The 22,501-nt window shown below is 47.7% G+C and overlaps 2 protein-coding genes across 2 annotated transcripts in view; one reads left to right on the forward strand and one right to left on the reverse strand.

Moving 5' to 3' along the window:
* LOC140898396 (uncharacterized) overlaps window positions 1-22,501 on the forward strand; it is a 305,360-nt gene that overhangs the window by 198,267 nt on the left and 84,592 nt on the right. The window lies entirely within an intron of this gene.
* Window positions 3,541-4,470, reverse strand: LOC140898412 (olfactory receptor 14A16). Its single transcript, XM_073312219.2, has one exon. The coding sequence runs from the start codon at window positions 4,468-4,470 to the stop codon at window positions 3,541-3,543; it is 930 nt and encodes a 309-aa protein (XP_073168320.1).

Raw genomic sequence — 22,501 nt, forward strand, 5'->3', positions numbered from 1 at the left:
AGAAAAACAAAGGGTCTGTGTCTGTCTGTGTGATGCTTTTGCCAGAGACAGAACAGGAATGGAGTCTTAGAACTTAGTAAATAATCTAGCTAGGTATGTGTTAGATTATGATTTCTTTAAATGGCTGAGAAAATAGCTGTGCTGAAAAGAATGAATATTCCTGTCTGTGTGTCTTTTTTGTAACTTAAGGTTTTGCCTAGAGGGATTCTCTATGTTTTGAATCTAATTACCCTGTAAGGTATTCAAAATCCTGATTTTACAGAGATGATTTTTTTTTTTTTTTACTTCTATTAAAAGTCTTCTTGTAAGGAAACTGAATGCTTTTTCATTGTTCTAAGATCCAAGGGTTTGGGTCTGTGGTCACCTATGCAAATTGGTGAGGATTTTTACCAAACCTTCCCCAGGAAGTGGGGTGCAAGGGTTGGGAGGAGTTTGGGGGGAAAGACGTGTCCAAACTTTGTTCTTTCAGAAACCCAGATAAAGTTTGGTGGTGGCAGTCGAAATCCAAGGGCAAAGGGTAAAATTAATTTGTACCTTGTGGAAGTTTTAACCTAAGCTGGTAAAAGTAAGCTTAGGAGGTTTTCATGCAGGTCCCCACATCTGTACCCTAGAGTTCAGAGTGGGGAAGGAACCTTGACAGCCCCCATCCTGAGATCCTTACTCAAGTGCTAAATTATATTTTTTTGAGTCATCCAGTTGATTCTAATGGGACTACTCACACTAGGAAAGAAAGCTTGTGCATAAAGCTTGTGCAGGATCAAGACCTTAGTGACACTGAATCTGCACTCAGAAGTTTGTTCTAAGTTTAAATTTGTAGCAACTCCAGAGTTTTCATTATCTGTGATCTATAACTGGTTGGCCAGCTCACACAACATTGTGTCTGTTTCCTGATTCAATAGCTGAAAAATTATTAAACAGTAGACTAAAGAACAACATGCAGGAAATACAGAATGATGAACAACGATGGTGGATTTTTTTTTTTTAATTAGTGAAGAATTTCAAAAAATCAAACTTATTTCCCTTTTTAAGGGTTCTAAGTTTGGGGGTCCTACATGTTGGTAAATGGAAATAAGTCAATAACGTTTTTGATAAAGCTTTCCGTTTACATGTTGTCAAAAATTGAAATGAAAAAATTAATGAAAAAAAGAAAACAAAAATTCACTAAGTCAACAGTTCTTTACAAAAATTTTAATTTTTGAAAATGGTCATTTTTCAACAAAAAGGAATTACAAGGGAGAAAGAAGTTCAATTAATGGTGATCAATATGTTTTCACAGAATGTTTTTTATCAAATGAACTTAATTTAACTGTGACATTTCTGATTGATAAAGGCAATGGTGTTTATGTAATAAACTTGCATTTTTCTAAAGGTTTGATTCAGGGTTACATCACACTATTTAAAAAAAACACAACACAAAAACAATAGTAAATTGATTAAAAACTGGCTAACTGATAGTGCTCAAAACATAACTGATGATAGGAACTGTTCATTTTAATGGGTGATAGATGCCTAGATGCTTTTAAGAATCCCACTAGGTTCCTAAAGACCTTTACATATCTTGCCCTTGATGCCTGACTTATTTGTATTTTTGTATATTTGTATCTAGACCAGTCTTATCATCAGAGTGTAAATAAACTTTAACTTTTACCTTTGTATCCCCCTACCTTTTGGAAAGTGTTTTACTTATTAAGGCTGGGGATTTCAAAGGAGTGTAAAGACGTAGGCTGGGTTTACCAAAGGAACCTGAGAGAGTTTCAATAGAATTTGTTCACCTATGTCCCTTTGGCATCTTTGGAAGTCCCAGCCCTAATTAGAGCTGGTTGGAATTTTCATTGTAGAGGAAATTCCAATATTTTGAAATTGGTTTTTATCCCAAATCTGGATGAAAATTTAAAACGTGCTGATACAGACTAATACGGCTACCACTCTGAAAATTGTATTTAGCTGTGACATTCTGAACACCTTTCCCAGACCCGAAGAAGAGCTCTGTGTAAGCTTGGAAATTTGTCTCTCTCAACAACAGAAATTGGGCCAATACAAGATGTTACTTCACCCATTGCTTGGAAAACCCCATCAAGGAGATGACATACGGGCATGCCCAATAAATGAGAAAATACTGACAACACTGTCTACCCAAACATTCAGCATCTCCCCAGGCAGAGGAACCAGAATGGAGATGGGGGGAGGCAGGGGGCCATGGATCCATCACTCTTAAAAGTGGGAGGGCTGTGTGCTCCCACTTTTTACTGGCCTTAAGGGTGAGCGATGGTGGGGAGGGGGCAGAGAAGAGCAAGCATGGGGAAGGGCCTTAGGGGGAAGAGGTGGCATGAGGGCAGGGCCTCGAGGAAAGAGGCCGTGTGGGAGTGGGGCCTGGGATCAGGTGTCGGTGGCCCCCCACTTCTAGGGAGCTTCCGGTGCTCCTGTGCCCAGGCACTCCCACCTCATAAAGAAACAAATCAATCCACTGGTAAAAAAAACAAACAAAAAAACCCCTAAAATAAAATAAAAAAATCTGAGAAAGAAGCAAGAACCAAACAACTGCACTGATACCACAATCATATTTTTTACCCTGAGGGGAAGAACAAAAAAAGGAATGGAGTCTCTGGCTCCTCAGGGTCTACTGGGGCTTTGCTATGGCTCCTGATTTTATGTGGAAGGTGCTCAGATAGCATGGTGATGGGTGACAGTGTGGAATCCTACGATAGATAGATAGATTAGATTAGATAGAAGGAACTCCTGCAAGTCCTTCTTACATGGGATTATGGCTGGCACCTGACACAGGGTAGGACTCTGCACTTAAATAGGTCCCCTGTCTCTTTGTCATGTGCTAAAATTAAGACTTCCAGACCCACCAGCCATGCCGCCTGCCCCTCCCTCCGGCGCATCACTTGCAGACTCCCTATACAGCAAAAGACTTGTTCCATGCTGCAGGGCCTGTAGGTGAAAGGCAACAAAAGTCAGTCTTGATTTCTCTGAGTGATAGTCCTTCAGCAAAGTAACAGGCACCTTTCTCAGGTAGGAGAGCTGCCATGAACAAAGAGCGATAGACAGCTATTGAGCAAGCCCAGACTTCTGCAGTCACCATGTCAATATTTACCCAGAGAGCAGAAGACAGAGTTCATGATCTGATGCTGCCGTATCCCACTCTGTCACATTAGCAAACAGACACCCAAAAGCCATCATACCCCAAGCAAAGCTTTGACCCCAAAAAAGAAGAAGAACCAGAGACTCCATGAAGTCCACTGGGTACTTTCTAATGGCTACTGATTTTATGTGGAAGGTACTCAGATAACATGGTGAGGGGTGGCAGTATAAAAGCAGGAGATAGATAGATTTTCATCTTACTTATACTGGTATAAACCTGGAAGAACTCCACTGACTTAGTGGAGTTAGTGTGGATTTACCACTATACAGACAGCATTTTGCATAAAAAAATCACACACCATATTCTTATGGGGACAATAATGTCATCAGTTGATTCTATTTGTAAAAAAACCACAGATAAAACTATGTTCATAAGAGAAACGCAGACATTTTGTTCTAGTTGAATAACCTCCACCCAGTCAGTTTCCTCAGGGAAGCTTTGATTTCCTTGTTCCTTATGCTGTAGATGATCGGATTCATCACTGGCGGCAGCACGGAATAGAGAACAGCCACCACGAGATCCAGAGCTGACGGAGAGCTGGAGATGGGTTTCATGTAGGCAAAGACAACAGTGGAAAGAAACATGGAAATTACAATGAGGTGTGGAAGGCATGTGGAGAAGGTTTTATGTCGTCCCTGCTCAGAGGGGATTCTCAATACCGTGGTCAAGATCTGAACATATGTCACAATTATAAAAACAAAGCAACTTACGGTTAAACACACACCAAATGCAATAAGCCCAACTTCATTGAAGTATGAGTTAGAGCAGGCGAGCTTGAGTAGCTGGGGGATTTCACAGAAGAACTGATCCACCATGTTGCCTCCACAGAAGGTTATCGAAAACGTGTTCCCGGTATGCAATGAAGAATAGAGAACTACACTGATCCAGGCACTGGCTGCCATTTGGACACAAGCTCTCCTGTTCATTATAGTCTCATAGTGCAGTGGTTTGCAGATGGCGACATATCGATCGTACGCCATGATGGTGAGTAAGGCGAAGTCGGCTACAGCAAAGAAGATGAGGAAAAAGACTTGGGCGACACATCCAGAATAGGAAATGGACCTGTTGTTCATAAGGGAATTGGTCATAGATTTGGGGATGGTGACAGAGATGGAGCCGAGGTCTAGGATGGACAAACTCATCAGGAAGAAGTACATGGGGGTGTGAAGGTGGTGGTCAAGAGCTATGGCTATGATGATGAGAAGGTTCCCTGTCAGGGCTGCCAGGTAAAGCACTAGAAACACCATGAAGTGCAAAATCTGCAGCTCTCGAACGTCAGAGAATCCCAGGAGAAGGAACTCGGTCACGGTGGTTCGGTTGAACATTATCTTTCTTAGTTCATTGTGTGATGGCTGTGGAGGGAAGGACAAGAGCAATGATCAGGGTTATAGTGAGAGAGGGAATGACACTGTTTCCCCTCTCTATGATTTCTCATGGTGTGAATGTCAAAGGTGCACAGCACTTGTCACTTCCATTGTCTGGAGTAATGAGGGCTCCTCACTGCTCACAACCAGGGCACTACTCTGGTGCGTTATTACAGGAGTGTAAATTGGCATCGCTCCCTTAAAGTCACTGGAGCTGGGTCAGTTTACACCATCTGAGGATCTAGCCCAAGATGTGGCTTGATCAAATGCAGGATGAAAGATGGAACAAAGTACAACCCAAATCCAACAATCTGAGCCAAAATTATGCCCCTATTGCTATAGACAGCAGGCTCACAACTTGGCCAACTAAAATACTAAAATGCCAGCACAGTCTGATTCCCACTTAACTGAGAAACACAGCACAGAATCACCCAGCTTCCCGCATGGCAGCTTTTCTGCGATGATTCCACCCCAACATCCCACATACCGCCTGATGCCTACTTACATGTTGATTTATGGCACCAGATCCCAGCTGCACTCCCATTGCTGGGTGATGATGGGCTGGTCGCATCGCTCAGTTGCTGCTGGGTTGTGTGGTTCCCCTCTGTGACTTTATTTCTGTGCTGTGTGAGTCAGGAGACTTCGGTTCTAGTCTTGCCTCTGTCACTTTGTGACCATGGAGCAGTCACCGCTGCCTCTCTTTCCTCCCCTTCCCTTTGTCTGTCTCGTGTACTTTGAATGTGAACTCTTTTGGGGATGGATTGTGTCTTCCTGTGTGCATGTTCTGTGCACATGTTGACAGTATTTTTGTTTAGCAGGCAGCAGTGTGGGACAGAGGCTATGATGGTAGAAGTGGAGATCTGGGTTCTAGTTCCATCAACCTCCTGCCTGTCCTTGGGTGGGATAAAGAGAGACAGCCTTTGTCTGGGAGCTTCAACTCTCAGGGCTTTAGTTTAGAGAGGTTAGTATGTTTAAAACACATTCTCTGGGCGACCAACTTTGCTACTTACTCAGTTTTACCATCCTGCAGCTACCCCTTTGAAACAGACAAACACAGTTGCAGTAGAGGGAATGGGGTTGGAAATTATGGTGTTATTGGACAATATTTATGTTCCCCACTCTGGCAAAAAGCTAAATTTCCAGGTAGGAGTAGTCAGACAATTTCTACTTTATTTCAAAGGAAAATTCAGATTTCAGTTGAATATATTTTCATGGAAAGTCTCTGATATCCATAAAAATGAAAACTTTTTTTGATTATGCTTAAAAATTTTCAGGTTCCAACAGTTTTTGGCTGAAACTGTTTGGTTCTCACAACCTCAATGAAAAGTCAATTTTTTCTGGTGGAAAATAAAATCTGATCATCTCTATATATCTGCATAATTTGATAGTAAAAGTCTTCAAGAGTTCTAATTGCAATTCATATTTCTGATATTAAATTTGCCCCATATATGAATACTCTAACATATTTAATTGAAATAGAAAACTTACTTTGTTGGTCTTTATTCCAATTTGCGATGCATTTGATCCGACTGTGTTAGGAATCATTGGTCATTATCTATCTATCTATCTATTCACCCACTGCCAGGATTGTTTGGTTCTCTCTCTCTCTCTCCTGCCCCCAGCACTGTCGTATTCACCAGCTGTTGTCGCATCCCTTCGCTGGATGTCCTGAGTTGCAGGGGTCTCTCTGCAGTTCCTAGCACAGATGGGCGCTCCCTGCTTCCCTCCTAGGGCAGGCTTGGGTGAAAGGTGATGGACTAAATGGGATCAGGGACTGAAAGACAGTCCCAGCTCTCGAGCTGATCCTGGTTTGTGCCAGCTTCAAACAAGGTCACAGCCCAAGATATCCCTGCTCTGGGGCTAAATAGCTGAATCTGGTCTCCAGAGCTGTGAGCCCAGCTCTGCTCTCACCTCAGGAGCAAACCATCCTGACAACCTGCCCTAGTTGACCCTAATCCCCCAGAGGGGGAACAGCACCTGCCCTGCATCTCACATGATGACAGCATCTCTTGAAGGACCTTTAGCTAAAAACAAGGCAGGGCTGGATCACAAAGGGGGTCCCCACAGGATGGCAAAATAAAACAGATATTTGTAGCACAGACATGGGCTCTACAATAGCTAAGAGCCTCTTGGCACCAGAGTCTCAGTTGGCCTTGAATAGCCTGTTCCTTCATTAACTCCATATAGTCACCTCTAGGGGAGCAGAGATGTTTTTCTCCTGCATTGCACCAGCAGCTCTTGGGATGCAGCCACCAGAGGAACCCACAGCTCAGGCTGCCCTGGCTGCTTGAAGTTCCTCACTAAGAGACAAACACTAAAAACTAAGGACCAGGTCCTGGGCTGGTGTAAGTTGATACACTTCCATTGACTTCAGAGTAGCGTGGGCTATTTATACCACTTGGGGATCTGACTCATTGACTTCCAGGGAGCTACATCCATTTACACCAGCTGGGGATCTGGCCCATGACGCAGTTTCCAACCCATATCCTTTGCCTGTGAAACTGAACCAAAGAAGAGTCAAACATTTGTAACCAGGCTCCTCTTTCCTAGCTCTTTGTCCACTGGGATGCATTACAAGTATAACTTGTAAGGGTGACAGAGCGATTCATTCCCACTTGGGACAGAACTGGGGACAGTGTTGTGGAGATTTTCTGCATCTGATCTTCAACTTTTATTGGGATGAATAGCCCAGGTCTTTTCCTTTCTTTCTTTCTTTCTTTCTTTCTTTCTTTCTTTCTTTCTTTCTTTCTTTCTTTCTTTCTTTCTTTCTTTCTTTCTTTCTTTCTTTCTTTCTTTCTTTCTTTCTTTCTTTCTTTCTCAGTAGTAACATTGTTTTCCTTCTGGCAGACGACATTAAAATAAAAGGCTCCTTTGGCTACAGATGCACTGTTTAAAAATGTGTAATTTACACGAGACATTCATGTCAGAGAAACTGATGAAATGCAAAGAGCCAGAGAGTAGAAATCAGCCCGAGGCCGATTGGAATCAATGGTTCCGATCCTCAGCAAGTTCAAATCAGGGTAGCTCCACTGAAGTGAATGGGTCAGTGCCCCAGTTTCTGTAAATCACCTCTAGCTGCCTTGGACTCAAAGGGTCCAGATCCCCAAACAACTGTTGTGTAAGTCAGCCCCAGCCCCACTGAAGTCAATTAGACCAGCTGCTCAGCGAATGTAAATTGGCAGAGTGCTATAGAACTCGGCCAGGTTACATGAGCTAAATATCAGTGCCGTGATGTCGAGTTTTTTGTTTGTTCCTGTCTCTGAGATTCTCATTGCTGAACATCACAATCCCATCTCAATGCTCCTGGAATATTCCAATAGCAGGGTTCATAGAAACCTGCAAGATGGGTACCCAACCAGTAAATGAACTGATGAATATTATTACCATCACAGCAACGCCCTTCTAGTTAAGGTTGCACCATGACTTCTGTTTAAAGGTCCTCCTTTTAAAAAAAAAAAAAGGGAAAAAACAGAAGAGAAGCTTAGTCAGATTCTTTTGAAACTTAATGTGTCTTAGGAGGGTGCAGGGTAGGATTAGTGACCTAAATGTGGGGTCATTTGAGCCAAGGGTTGTGGAGATATGAGCCCCGTTACAAGTTTCTAGGTTTTGTTTATTTTGCTCAAAGCTAGAGATCAAACTATTGATGTGAGGCAGGTCAAACTGGTCTCAATCTGTCTCATTTTACCCAAGGTAGTGCATGGCCCCCACTAAATCTTGGGGGACCCAAAATGAGAATGGAATTTAAGAAAGTCTGTGTGTTGGATTGTGCGTTTGTGCCAATGCAGAAGGAGGGCTAGAGGATTTCCATTCCCGCCATTGTGTATGGTTTAAAGCTCAGTTTCTGGACGTGCACTAGAAGCTGAATGGTTACTCGGATAGCTTTGAAATTTGGGTGCCTCAGGCAGGCCCGGGGTAGCATTCGAGTTCCAAATTTGTTGTCATTTGACCAAGGGCTTCCGGAGTTATAAGCCCCTCCATAACTTCCAGTTTCCTTCTGCTGCCTTGTATTGTTAAACTGTGAGGTACGAATGACGGGATCAATCACAGACCTCATTGAGATTGACAGCTGTGAATTCATCCTTCAATTAACATAACTAACAATAAGTTGACCAAAAACCCCCACCTTAAGCTTTGTCTACACTACCAATTTTGTCGGTCGGGATGTGAAAAAACCACCCCGACTGACAAAAGTTTGACCCACCCAAGCGATAAAGGAAGAAAGATCCGAAGGGTAGACACGGCGGTAAAGGTAAAAGCTGTAAGGTCCATAGTGTCAACATGGCCTAACTCTGTTGAGTTACTCACTGGGTGAGTAAGAGGAGAAACAGCTCCATTTACTCGACAAGAGTTACTCTTTATTTACACCAGGCTGAGGAAGAGAAGAATGAGTCTCACTGAGTCCAGTGGAATCACTCCTGGTTTGCATGGGGGGAGCGTATCAGCACCAATGACCAGTGGGGGAACACACAGGGATGCCATTAACGTCTCTCTGTTTGAACTGGGGTAAGTCAGCTTGGAAACCCCAGCCCATGTTTGTAGCTCTCTCCGTTCCTAACTGTGCAACTCTGTACTAGGTCCCTTCATTTCCTTCCCCACCTACATTTCCATCCATACAAATGTCCTTTGCTTGATGTGGCCACCTCTCCATGGAATGGGGGAAAATTAAACAGAAACCTGTGAAGTGAAGAAATTTCCTTGGAGAAATTTGCTCTAATGAACACACGGCGTGCACCTCTATGATCCACCCCTGGAACTGCTGAAGTCAGCGGGAGCATTGCTAGTGACTGCAGTGGGATCAGGACCAGGCCTTCCCTGCTATGTAAGAGCTGAGGGTTGTGTGGCTGACAGAAGAAGACTATTTCTATCAGGAAATTGCAAATTAATTTGAGATGGGCCCAGCTCAGACACTGGGCTCCTTCTTGGGATCCTCACTTCCCCAAAGCTCAGGCGAGGGGGCTTAGGATCTGAGGTTCTGGTTCCACACTAAAGCCCATCCCTACAGAACCCACCTTTACTTTGACTGGCAACAATTGGCTCCTTTGATGTTTATCGCAATCTCCATGGAGAGACCATGTAGTGAAGGGGACTGGGAGCCCGATCTACCCTCTCCCATTTTGAGATGAGCTCTTCAGGTCCGCGCTGGTCCATGGTCTCTGCTGAGGCTGCTCACAGGGGATTAACACGTTCTAGTTTGGATGGATGAGATGTTTGGTGGGTGCTTTCATGATGTGTCCAAGGAGATAAGGCACAAAACCAATTTTTCACAGAGCTCAAAAGGGGAGGACACTGGGGCACTGCTCACTGGGGCTGGGTTGAATAGGTGACCTAGACATGAAAGCAGCCGCTTCATCGGTTATCTCCCAAGCCAGCATGTCCCATCCTGCACCGAGATGGCTATAGCGTTCATGTGGACATGGGGTGTGAACTGAGACCTCCTCTCCTTTCATATGTCCAGTGCTGGAAGCGAAGGCCAGAGACTGTCCTGCTCTCTAAAGATGCCGTTTCGGGGAACAGAGAGACAAGGTGGGTGAGGTAATATCTTTTATTGACCCAATTTCTATTGATGAGAGAGACAAACTTTCCAGCTACACAGAGCTTTTTCTCAGGTGTGGGAAAGGAATTCAGAGTGTCACAACTAAATACAAGGTCGAACAAATAGTTCGGCATAAGTAGTTGGCACAAATTCAAGGGACCATCCAAGGTGAATTGTCCCTTTAACACCCCTGTAGTCAAAGGAAAAAATATCAGGGTAGTGAGTAGAAAACAGGTCAACAGAATGGGCACCATGTATTCTGGGTACTAATTACTGATTTCCATGGAGAGGCCCCAGGAATGGGCTTGGCCCTCTGGGGGGACCTGTAACCAACTCTGCAGCATCCTGTGCAATTAGAGCAGAAGCAAAGGGGTGTGGGTGCTGCAGAATCTGGAACAATACAGTGGACACTTGCTCCAGGATGTGAGCTATGACAGAGATTTTCAGAGTGGTTTCAGGGAAACAGGTGCTCAATGCCCATTGTCTGCACAATGGGAGTTAGATGCTTAACTCTCTTAGGGTATGTCTACACTACGAAATAAGGTTGATTTTATAGAAGTCAATTTTTAGAAACTGATTTTATTCAGTCGATTGCGTATATCCACACTATGTGCATGAAGTCGGCGGAGTGCGTCCTCAATACCGTGGCTTGCATCGACTTACAGAGCGGTGCACTGTGGGTAGCTATCCCATAGTTCCCGCAGTCTCCGCTGCCCATTGGAATTCTGGGTTAAGCTCCCAATGCCTGATGGGGCACAAACATTGTCGCACGTGATTCTGGGTACATGTCGTCAGGACCCCCCCTTCCCTCCTTCTGTGATAGCAACAGCAGACAATCGTTTCACGCCTTTTTCCCTGGGTTATCCATACAGAAGCCATACCACGGCAAGCCTGGAGCCCGCTCAGCTCACCGTACGTCTCCTGGGTGCTGCTGGCAGATGCAGTACTGCATTGCTACACAGCAGCAGCTCCTTGCCTTCACGGCAGACGGTGCAGTAGGACTGATAGCCGGCGTACATCTCCTGGGTGCTCCTGGCAGACCTCGGTGAGGTCGATTGGGGCGGCTGGACAAACATGGAGCTTCTCCTCTTAGAGCACCGAATGGGAGCCAGAGACTCCAGGTCATTCTCTTCTTTAGGTTTCGTCTCATGGAGATTCAGTCCTGCCTGGAATATCATGCAAGCTGGAGGCTTCTGCCTCAGGCTGCTCTCCCAGCCGGCAGCACTGCGCGGTCGCACCTACCCAGCTATAATGATTTAGACCAACTGAAAACCTCTCCCTTCACCTTTAAGAAACCTGTGTAACCCTTCCGCCGGTTGGAGTTGGCAGCAACAAGGGCCGGGTTCAATATCTAGGGGGTCCTTTTCAACAATGCAACACAACACCGGCTTGAGCCCCCAACTAGTGACCTGGGACAATTACACATCCCCCGTTGGGCGCCTCTAGAGATAACACTTCCCCTCTCACAAGCACAGAGCCCGAGTGTAGCAAAGAAACTTTTAACAATGTAACCCTTCTGCCAGGCCGAGTTGGTAGCAGCAAGGGCCGGGTTCAGAACACAGGGGTTCCCTCTCAACAAAGCAAATGCAAAACCGGCTCAAGCCCCCACCCAGTGACCTGGGAAAATCTAACACACAATCCTGGGAGCCTCAAAGAGACAATACTTCCCCTCTCATAAACACAGAGTCTCGGTGTAGCAGAAAATCTTTAATAACATGAGGTAAACGACATCAGCATTAAATTGGGAAAACACCACAACTAGGGTTCATCAACCAAACCATGAGCAAAGACCCACCCCAGCAGATTGGGCCATGTCCTTTCCCTCTGGTTCTTGAGTCCAACAACCCAAACATCTCTTGAGTCCAGAAACCCAAAGATCACCCAAAGTCCAAGAACTCAAACGCCCAGCCCCAGAGTTCAAAAGGTCATCTGCAGGGTGTTACTCCCCAGCCTGGGGTGGGGGTGTGTGTGTGCGGTAAGGGGCACCTTACATGATCCGAAGCGGACTGCCCCGCCGCTCCATAGGGCTTCGCTCCGCTCCGCTCTACCAGCCGTCCCGCGAGCCACTCTGCTCTGCTCCGTCCCACTCCACCAGCCATCCCGCAGGCAGCTCCTGCTGTCCTACTCCACTCACTGCCCAGCAATAAATATCTTCAGGCTCCCCACTACTTAACACAGTGCTCAGTAATTTTAGCTCTTTAGTGACTTCATCTTGTAGTAGTGGGAACCTCAGTGCTGATGCACCATAACCCCAAAGCAAATTCAGCTCAGCACCTGTGGTTAGACTCCTAATGGACCCAAAATTAGCTCTGATATTTCACAGTGGAGAAAGAAGAATGTGCAATTGATATTTCAGGCCCTCTCAAAAGGCCCACAAGACCAGGTACTAACACCTGTCCCCAACCTCTCTCAATTCACTGAGTTTTGGAACCCATGTCCCTTGTCTACCCTTGTCCCGAGTGCTACTTCGTTGATGGCGAGCCCCTTGTCACGGAGTGTGGGGGAGTCCGGGGCCTGCACCCCTCTTCCTGGGATTCACTGTGACTCTCAGCCAGCCAGTAAAACAGAAGGTTTATTGGACAATAGGAACACAGTCTAAAACAGAGCTTGTGGGGACAACCAGGACCCCTCAGTCAAGTCCTTCTGGGGGGCAGGGAGCTTAGACCCCAGCCCTGGGGTTCCCTGTGTTCCACCACCCAGCATCAAACTGAAAACAACCCCCCCCCCCCAGCAGTCTCTCTCCTGCAGCCTTTGTCCAGTTTCCCGGGTAGAGGTGTTACCTCCCCCTCCCCGTCCTGGCTCAGGTTACAGGCGCTCAGGTATCCCATTCCCAGTGAAACTCCCCTGCCACATTCCCAGGTCAGCACTCCCCCCTCCCTGCTGCGTCACACCCCTCCATCATAACAAAAGGCCAAGTACAGTTCCATTCTCCTTGAGTCACATAATCAAGATAATAACAATTTATTCTTCCTGCCCCAATAACAGAAACACTGGGGATCCCACAGCAGCCAAAGTGACCATTTGGGCAGCTATGGGCTCATGCTAGGCGGGGTGGGTGAGCCGATGCAAATAAGATCAGCCCCTGAAGTTCTTTTCCACAACTTGCCACACCTCACCACCAGGTGTCAGGGTGGAGCTCATCCTGACCCTGCTTACAGTAAAAAGGGGGAAAGGAACCTGGCATTAACTTGGGAAAGCACTGCAAGCAGGATTCATAACATAAACCATGAGCAAAACACCCACCCCAGAGTATGTTGGGCAGTGTCCTTTTGCCTCAGGTTCTTAAGTCCCACAGTCAAAGATTCCAGTAACGTGCCCATCCCTTCACCGCACCCCACGCACAGCTGTTGTCCTTGGTCAGTGAAGACCCAGAGTTCAGAGGTGCATCTGTGGCGTTCACCGCCCACCCTGGTGGACGGAAAGAAAGGCACCTTGCTCTCTCCGCTGTCCGGGCATTTGCTCTGCCCCTGCCTCTGTTCCGCCAGCCCTCCTGCACCTTCTGGGATGTCTTGAGGTCCTGCCACATAACACAGCTCTCAGTGATTTCAGCTGTTATTGGGGGAGCCTCACTGATCGTGCAGACTGGGCAGCCTTATGCACCAGAGACACTGTCCTAAAGCAAGACTCATGCTTAGACCTGGTTATTAGTGGCTTTAGCTCTATGGGTCTGCAACAAAACTCTCAGTTGAGTCTCAGTCAGCTCTGTTATTACACAGTGGAGAGAGAAAGGGTCAAATCATGTCCAAGAGCCCTTACGCAGTGCTCACATCAGCCGGCCAGCAGGCAGACACACACGCACCCATAACTCCAGAGCTTTTGAGGATGTAAATTTTGGACTTAGGCACCAAAATGCTTTTGCTCATTTAGCCCTGGGCTCCTGCTCAGTGGGGCTGGGTTTGGACAGGTGACTTAGAGGTGAAAGCAGCAACTTCATCTCTTATCTCCCACGCCAGCCTGTCCCATCCTGCTCGACAATGTTTGTAGCTTCCACATGGAAATGGGGTGTGAACTGAGACCTCAGCTCCTCTCAGATGTTCAGGGGCCGAAGGCGAGGGACAGTCCTGCTCTCTCAAGTTGCCTTATTGGGGCACAATCTATTCCCAGGCCCTGCCGCAGCGTGGTGCACCCAGCATGGTGTGCCAGGGACATAACATCAGCCCAGGGATTCAGTTACTGAGAGCAACCAAAGCAATCAGACCAAGTGGGACATCCCCTAGGAAACCCCTGTGAGGAGCACAGAGCTGTGATTATCCCCAGGGGGCATTAGCAGGGGAGAGAGTAGAAAACAGCTCAGCAGAAGGGACCCAGTGTATCCTGGGTGCAAAATCACCGATTTCCCTGGAGAGGCCCCAGGAATGGGCTTGGCCCTCTGGAGTGCAGAGTAGAGAATACCACTGGTCTAGGCACTGGCTGCCATTTGGACACAAGCTGTCCTGTTCATCAGTGTCTCATAGTACAGTGGTTGGCAGATAGCGACATATCGCTCATACGCCATGATGGTCAATAAGGCAAAATCTGCTGAAGTGAAGAAGACAACTAGAAAGACTTGGGCAACACATCCAGAATAAGAAATTGATCTGGTGTTCATGAAGGAATTGGCCATGGATTTGGGGATAGTGACAGAGATGGAGCCGAGGTCGAGGATGCCCAAATTTATCAGGAAGAAGTACATGGGGGTGTGAAGGTGGAGGTCAAGGGCTATGGCTGTGATGATGAGACGGTTCCCCAGCAGGGATATCAGGTAAAGCAATAGAAACACCACAAAGTGTAACATCTGCAGCTCCCGACCGTCAGAGAATCCCAGGAGAAGGAACTCGGTCAGAGCGGTTTGGTTTGACATTTTCTTCCTCAGTGCACTGTCTGATGTCTGTGGAGGGAATGAGAAGGACAACGGTCAGGATTAGAGCAACAGAGGGAATGGCCCTGTTTCCCCTTTCCCTAATATCTCGTTATGTGAACGTGAAAGGTGCACAGCACTCGTCACGTACAATGAGTAGGTGTTGTTAGTGCTCCTCGCCTCTGACAATCAATGAGTTGTGTTATCACACTGGTGTAAATTGGATCAGCTCCTTTAAAGTCAAGGGCGCTTCATCAATTTATCCCATCAGAGGATTTGGCCCAAGGTGTGGCTTGATAAAATGCAATATGAAGGATGGAACAAAGCACACTCCAAACCCAACAATTCTCACAGCTTGGGTATGAAACTGATCAACTAAAATGCTAACACAGCCTGATTCTCACTTTGCAGGGCAATATGATGTCGACTCACCCAGCATCGTAAATAGCAGCTCATCTGTAATTTTTACACCCCAAGCTCTGTGCCTAGACGGCCTGCTGCCTGCTTCCAAATTGATTTATGGCAACAACTCCCAACTGCACTTCTGCCTGCATGTAACAATGGGCTAGCAGCATCCCTCCGTCACCGCTCTGTTGCATTGTTTACTCTGTGCAGTGTGGTGCAGTGGCTGTCAGGACACCTGGGCTCTGTTCTCGTCTCTGCCAGTGACCTGCTGTGTGATCTTGGACCAGTCTTTTCCCCGCTTTCTGCCTCTGTTTCCCCCGTCTCCCTTTCTCTGCCGTGTCTTCTAGGACTATAAGGGCTTTCAGAGAGGGGCTGTGGGGCAGATTTTTAAAGATATTGAGGCACCTTGTGGGATTCTCAAAAGCATCAGGACCCCAAAACCCCTTGAAATCGACAAGTTGTGATCTCCTAGGTGATTCTGAAAATCCCACTAGGCATCTAAATACCTTTGGAAACGTAGCCTCGTGTCTTACTCTCTGTATATTCTGCACAGCCATTTACACCATCTATACTCAGCCGACAGCAGTGTGGAGCTAGGCCAGGACGTCTGAGTTCTACTCCCAGGGAGCTCCTGTATGTCCTTGAACGGGGTCAGGACAGACAGGCTTTGGCTGCTTGGTTCAACTCTAACCCAGGGTTTAAAGGGGCTCTTCTGTGTAAAACATTCTGTGCGCTGCCAACTTTACTGGTTATTCAGTTGTTACCTCTTCACAACTATCCCTTTGAAAGAGAAATCACACAGATGCGATAGAATCAATGGGTTTGAAATCAGGCTCTTATCAGGAAATATTAATGTTCCCCAATTTATTTAAGATTTACTGCTGGTTGGAAATTGTCAGCTGGGTTCTTTTTAATGGAGATTGGTTTTTAAGCTAAATAACAACACATCTCAGAATCTGTCTGCTTTTCTCAAACATTTTGGGATTGTTTTGTAAAAAAAAATGAAAACTTAAAAAAACAAACTGTATTGGTTTTGGAATTTAAAAAAATCAGTTTTCAGCAGAAAGTTTTCATTTGCCAAAAACTGAGGTGGTGGTGGGGGGAAATGGATTTAGGGTTTTCAGTGAAAAGAAAAAATTTTCCTGACGGGAGGAAAAATTCCAGTCAGCAGTAGGTATTTGATTAAACTGATGGGAAAGGTCTTAACCAGTTCGTATTGTAATTCATATTTATCATCTTAATTCTTCCCTGTATGTTGATCCCCCAACACGTTTAATTGAAATAGCAAACTTCCTGTGCTAGTCTTTGTGGATTTTTTCCCAACGGAAGACACAGTCAGTCATCCAGCACTAGGATTTTTTGGTCAATATCTATCTATATAGCAGAATCTAGAAGCTAATGGCACAGGTATCTGAGAATCCTTTCAGCCTCCTTCTGCAATTCACCTCTTCCACGCCACCATCACTTTTCCCTTCGTAGTAGACACCTTCAGGCCACTCAGCGTCATCTCCTCCCTGCGCTGTAAACTGACAAACATTGAATTCTCTGGAATAAAAGGGCTTTCGAGAATTAATATGGTACACCTTAGGCTTTCAGTTGGAGGTGAGGAAAGCTATGAGACAATTAACAGCTCCCAGGTGTTCTTGGAACGTGAATGGCCCTTCCCACGATGCTTCCATTTTATGGGCCTGGAGCGCCTTTAAGACCATGACCTGGTCCCCTACTTTGAAGGAACGCTCTCTGGCATGTGTATCATACCAGGCTTTTTGCGCTTATTGAGCATCCTGTAGGTTTTCTTTAGCGAGGGCTAAAGAGGTTCAGAGGGTGTTTTGTAGGTTGGTTACAAAGTCCAGAATGTTAGTTCCTGGAGAGGGTGTAAACCCCTTCCATTGCTGCTTCATCAACTGTAATGGCCTCTTAACCTCACGGCCATATACAAGTTCAAATGGTGAAAACCCTAAACTGGGATGTGGTACAGCTCTGTAGGCAAAGAGCAACTGCTGCAACACTAGGTCCCAGTCATTGGAGTGCTCATTTACGAATTTAAGTATCATGGCCCCCAAAGTTCCATTAAACTTCTCCACCATGCCATTTGTTTGAAGGTGGTAAGAAGTGGCAACCAAGTGATTTACCCCCTGAGCTTTCCAAAGGCTTTCCATAGTTCCTCCCAGGAAATTAGTTCCTGCATCTGTGAGGATGTTGGAGGGCCAACCTACCCTGGCAAAAATGTCTGCTAGTGCCTGGCACACACTTTTAGCCCTGGTGTTGCTTAGAGCTACTGCTTCTGGCCATCGGGTGGCAAAATCCATGAAAGTCAGTATGTACTGCTTTCCTCTGGGTGTCTTTTTCGGAAAAGGACCCAGAATATCCACAGCTACTCGCTGAAATGGAACCCCGACCCCTATCCAAACCCCTGCCCCCTGACAGATCCCCGGGTATCCCACACTTGTCCAGCCACGGTGCACTGAGGCTGCAGGAGAGGGGGGAGCAGGGGACGGGCTCTGGCTGCTGGAGGCCCGGATGTGAGCGGCTCAATCTGGCCCGGCCGCCCTGTCAGCCGCGTCGCACTCTGCATTGGGAGGGTAATCCCGGACCTTTTGAGAGTTTTCCTAATTCCACCCCGACGGCGACTTAAAACCCAAAAAAATGTCCAGGAAAATCCGGACGCATGGTCACCCTACCATAGGGATTCCAGGATCTGCAGCTGCTGCCACCTATATGGTGAATCCTCCAAATCATCATCAAACAGCTCTTCCCCATTCTGCAACCTGGCCCCACGGTCTGACCATGCAGGAGAACAGAAACCCTTTGGGACAGCAGCAGAGTCTCTTCAATGCCGCACTCTTTGCATGGCTTCCCATGGTCACCATGAAACACGACTACCCTGCCCCCAGGAATCTCTCAAGGAGCTGCCGGCGCAATCACTGGGCAGGCACCCACTCGTAATGGTCTCGGGCAGTGGCATTGCAGAGGGAGCTGAGCAGACCGTCCCTTCTGTGACTTCCTGAATTGCTGCCAGGACGGATTCTCCTCTGCGCTAGGGAGAGTCCCCGAGGAAAAGCAGCTGTGGTCAGGGAGGGGGCAAGACAAGCACTCTCCCTGAGCCCTTGACTAGCAGGCAAGCAGGACTCTGGGAGCCAAGGGATTGGTGTGTCTTGCTGGGAGAGCAGAGCTGGAGAGCAGAAAAGGGCATTGGAGGAATTGTAGAAAAGTCAGTGTCATGGCCGGGTCATGGGCAGCCAGACCTAGTGGTCAGAGGCAGAGTCCACACTCACAAGACAGGAGTTGAGAGTCAGCTGGGTCAGGATACTGGAAGAGCAGAAGCAAAAGACCAAATTGTGTTCAGAACCTCAAATGAGGTGAGTCACCCCAAGTCCGGATGCCAGGAAATCAAGCCTGGGGAGTGGGAGCAGGAACAGCCAACAAACGGTCCAGAGCCGGGGAGGAGCGCGGCTGTTCAGACAGCTTCTTGTTCCTGCTGCTGGTTTAAGGAGGTCCTGGGGGCCGATTAGCTGCTCTGGGACTCTGCCAATAGGAGCCTCAAACTGGGTCTGGACTTCGTAAGTCTGAGGTAAGCAGTTTTTCGTAGGCTTCCAGGTGGCGTGCTGGAGGGTGGCTGCTCCCAGGAACCCTGCAGACCAGGGTTAATGACCCATGGGTCATGACAGTGAGTGATCTCTCCCCGCTCAAACCTCCTGCACGAAACAGTCTCCAGGGTCCCGGACACATCCTCTGAGAATACAAAAACAGTCATGAGGACAAATAGGCTATGGAACAGGAGCCCCCTCTTTCTTGCAACAGCCCCAAGTGTCCAGAAGAGTGGACAGTTCTTACCTCCAGGAGATGCCTGGGATCTTCCATCTAAGCCTCAATGGGACCCATGTTGCTTGGTCTGACAGGAGGAGATCATCTGTCCCCACTGCTCCCTGTGCTGGGCTGGCTGCAGCACACATCTGTGTAAGAGGCTGGGCCAGAGAGATGTCACAATCAGGGTCCAGGCACCCCAAAAGGAGAACAGAGGGTCTGAAACCAGAAGATGAAGCAATCAAATCAGCGGATTCGTCAGAGAAGTTTTGTACCCTACAGGGACATCAAATAAGGTCTGTTAGGAAAGCTGAGACATTAGTCTGGAAACTGCTAAGGCAAAGATTGTGACTTGTTAAGATTCAGTTTTAGTCACTGCAAAGTGTGTTGTGTTTTCTTTGTCTGTTTGAAATTTGTCTCTTTCTCTTGCTTAGTATCACTTAAATTTCTTCTTTGTTACTATGCTTCCCAAACCACCTCAGTGTTGTGTGTTTGAGTGAAGTGTGAGTCTCCAGCCTACCTAATATGCTGAGCTGTGCCCAGTCTCTCTGAAGGTAGCGAATAATTTCTGAGCGGTGCTGGGCACAGAGTCCAAGGGCAGTTCACCAGACATCTCCTGTGAAGCCCAAAGAGACCAAAGGAGCAGGAGAGATTCAGGCTCCACTGACCCATGGGAACTTCCCAGAGAAGAGGCTACACAGGGCTCCGGACACAGCCAGCAGGATCCCTCCCACAAGCTGGGCCATGACCTTCCCCTCCCAGCCTCAGGAACCCCTCCCATCTCCCTGCTCTCCCCACCCACTCTCCAATACCAGGCTCTTTCCAGAATGGAAGCAGGTTTGTACCAGATTTCACTCACCGCTAGATCCTGGACACAGCTTTCTAGCTGGGCTAGCAACCCCGTTGAGACTCACTCTTGCAGTTTGTTGGCTGGGAACTCAGCCCTCCAACCAGGTGACTGTCCTTTACTCCACTCCTTCCTGGCTCATGCTCCTTGCAAACAAAGTCCAAAAATGTCTTGAACAGCAACAAGGCCTTCCACCCTTGTGGAGAGCTCTTTCTCAGCCTGATTTCAGCTCGGCCTGCCCTTCTTGGGTTTCTATGGTCTTCTATGTCCCCTTCCTTAGGGACGGTGAGAGAACCCAGTCCTACACTGGACTCCAGGTTTTGTCCCAAGGCCGTCTACTGAACAGCTCGCTCTGCTTCTGTACTTTTGCTGCTGTTTTCCTTTGTTTCCTCTCAGGTGGGTCGCACTTGGTCATCAATTTGGCCTAGCCCCAGGCTTTGCAGTCACAGGCCAAGCCACCCTGTTATACAGCCTCCTCCTTAAAATCCAGCCGAACCCGGGGGCAAGTTCTACTCTTGTCCAATCTTCATCCCTCACCATCTCATCGCTCTCACCAGCTATGCACTCGTACAGCCTGGGCGCGCAGCGTCTCCAGCTCCCCAGCCAGCTCGCTCACCAGAACTCGGAGGCCATCCTTCTCTTCTGCAGTATCCCAATGCTCTTCCTGCAGCCACTCATTCTCATTAACAACTGCTTGCAGAGCCTTGTTCTGAAGCCACTAGCTTCTTCTGTAGCCTTTTTTCTACTGCCGCTGCATCCCCCCAAACCTTTTCCATCAGGGGCTGAGCACACACCATTGCTCAACTCTCGTCTATGTCCCTACTTCAGCCTGCTTCATCTCTGTGCCAACCATTTCATTCTTCACCTCCCTGCAGCACCCGACAGGGTGTGTTGGTGGAGGGTCTGCAAGGTCCACGGCCAACCCTGCCATCTTCACCTAGCCTGCCTCCTGTGTGTTTGTGCCAGAGGACACCTTCTCCTTTCTTTCTCCCCTCTTGGGGCCCTGGCCCCTCCATTTGCCACTCAGGAATTTCCTATGCAGGCCGGGTCTTTTGATATGGCCTGCTTCTCTGCACCAAAGCCAAACAACTTTTGTTGCTGTCTTGGCATTAGGCCATGCTTGTACACTTTCTCATGCCTGCTCTCCTGGGCTAACCTTCTCAGCATAGCCCTGGCATGCTCTCCGAGTCTGCTCTTTTTGTCCATGGGCGTAGCAGGTTGATTTCCCTTTGCAGGATCTCTGACAGGTATTGCTGCTGCTCCACCAAGATTATCAGCTGCATCTGTAGCTCTGCACTTCCTTCTGCTTCTGTTGGGTTTCTAGGAGCTGCTGGAGAAACCCCGAGACCTGCTTTGGCTGCTGAAGCAGTCCCTGGAACTCAAATGGGAAATCCAACTTTGGGGGACGGATCTTCCTTCAGTAACCAAGACTTCCGTGAGCCCTCACGGATGACAGGGGGAATTCAATCCTGCGGACTATGCCAATAATAAATGAATCTACTCATTGTTAGGTGCCCTCTGGTCCCCCATCGATGGTCACTCCAGCACCATGGCAGTCTCTCTGCCTGGTAATTCGGCCCTCTGGCCGGCTCACCACCTTTACTCCACACTTCTGGGGCTCAGAGTCCAAAGACATCTTCCCAGAGAGAAAAGTTCTTCTGTTCTCGCTGGGGCTCTGCCTCAGCCTGCAGCCCCCTTGCTAGGCTTGGTAACCCTCTCTGGGTGCATGTATGCCCCCTTCTTTGGGGCCAGTAGAGGAGCCCTGTCCCACCCTGACACAGGTAGCAGCCCAGGCCTCTGTACCCAACAGCTAGGTCTGCTCTTTTCTCTTTGCTGCAGGTTTCCCTGGGCACATCCTACCTCTCTTCTCAAGTTCCCTTCTCAGCTTTCCTTGCGGCTTTCAACTTCCTACCTAGTTCTCACTCCAGTTCATAGCCCCGTTGAGCTTTATCACCGCTGAAGTCTGGTTCTTTCGGGGCCAATACATGGTCCCTCTGAGATAGGACTCATTCTGTAATCAGTTGGGCTAAGCCCCAGGCTCTGCAGCCCAGGGGAAAGCACTCTCCTTTCCCTGTTACACACCTGCTCTGCCCAGCCCTGCTCTTATTGGGTTGAGGGGGTGAGTCTTGCCCACATACTCAGTGTTTAGCTGATGGCCATATTTGGGCTGGGGACGAAATTTTCCTCCAGGGCAGGATGGCAGAGTCCATGGGGGGTTTTCACCTTCCTCTGCAGTATGGGGCATGGTTCACTTGCTGGAGGCTTCTCTGCACCTTAAAGTCTTTAAACCATTATTTGAGGACTTCAATAGTTCAGACACAGGTTAGGGGTTTATTCCAAGAGTGGATGGGTGAGATTCTGAGGCCTGGATTGTGCGGGAGGTCAAACTAGATGATCATAATGGTCCCTTCTGACCTTAAAGTCTATGAGTCCATGAGTTCAGACCTCTCCACTTCAGACCTGGTTTCCAGATGGGCTAAGTTCACAAAGGCTCGACTGGCTGCAGTTGGAACTTTCTTGGTTCTGGTGACTCTGACATTCAGGCCTTTCATCATTCAGAGGCTGA

Source organism: Lepidochelys kempii, chromosome 14, assembly GCF_965140285.1.
Source record: "Lepidochelys kempii isolate rLepKem1 chromosome 14, rLepKem1.hap1, whole genome shotgun sequence".
Classification (NCBI taxonomy): Eukaryota; Metazoa; Chordata; order Testudines; family Cheloniidae; genus Lepidochelys; species Lepidochelys kempii.

Coding starts and splice junctions, on each gene's coding strand:
- LOC140898412 (XM_073312219.2), bottom strand. CDS start 4,470: ATGTTCAACCGAACCACCGTGACCGAGTTCCTTCTCCTGGGATTCTCT.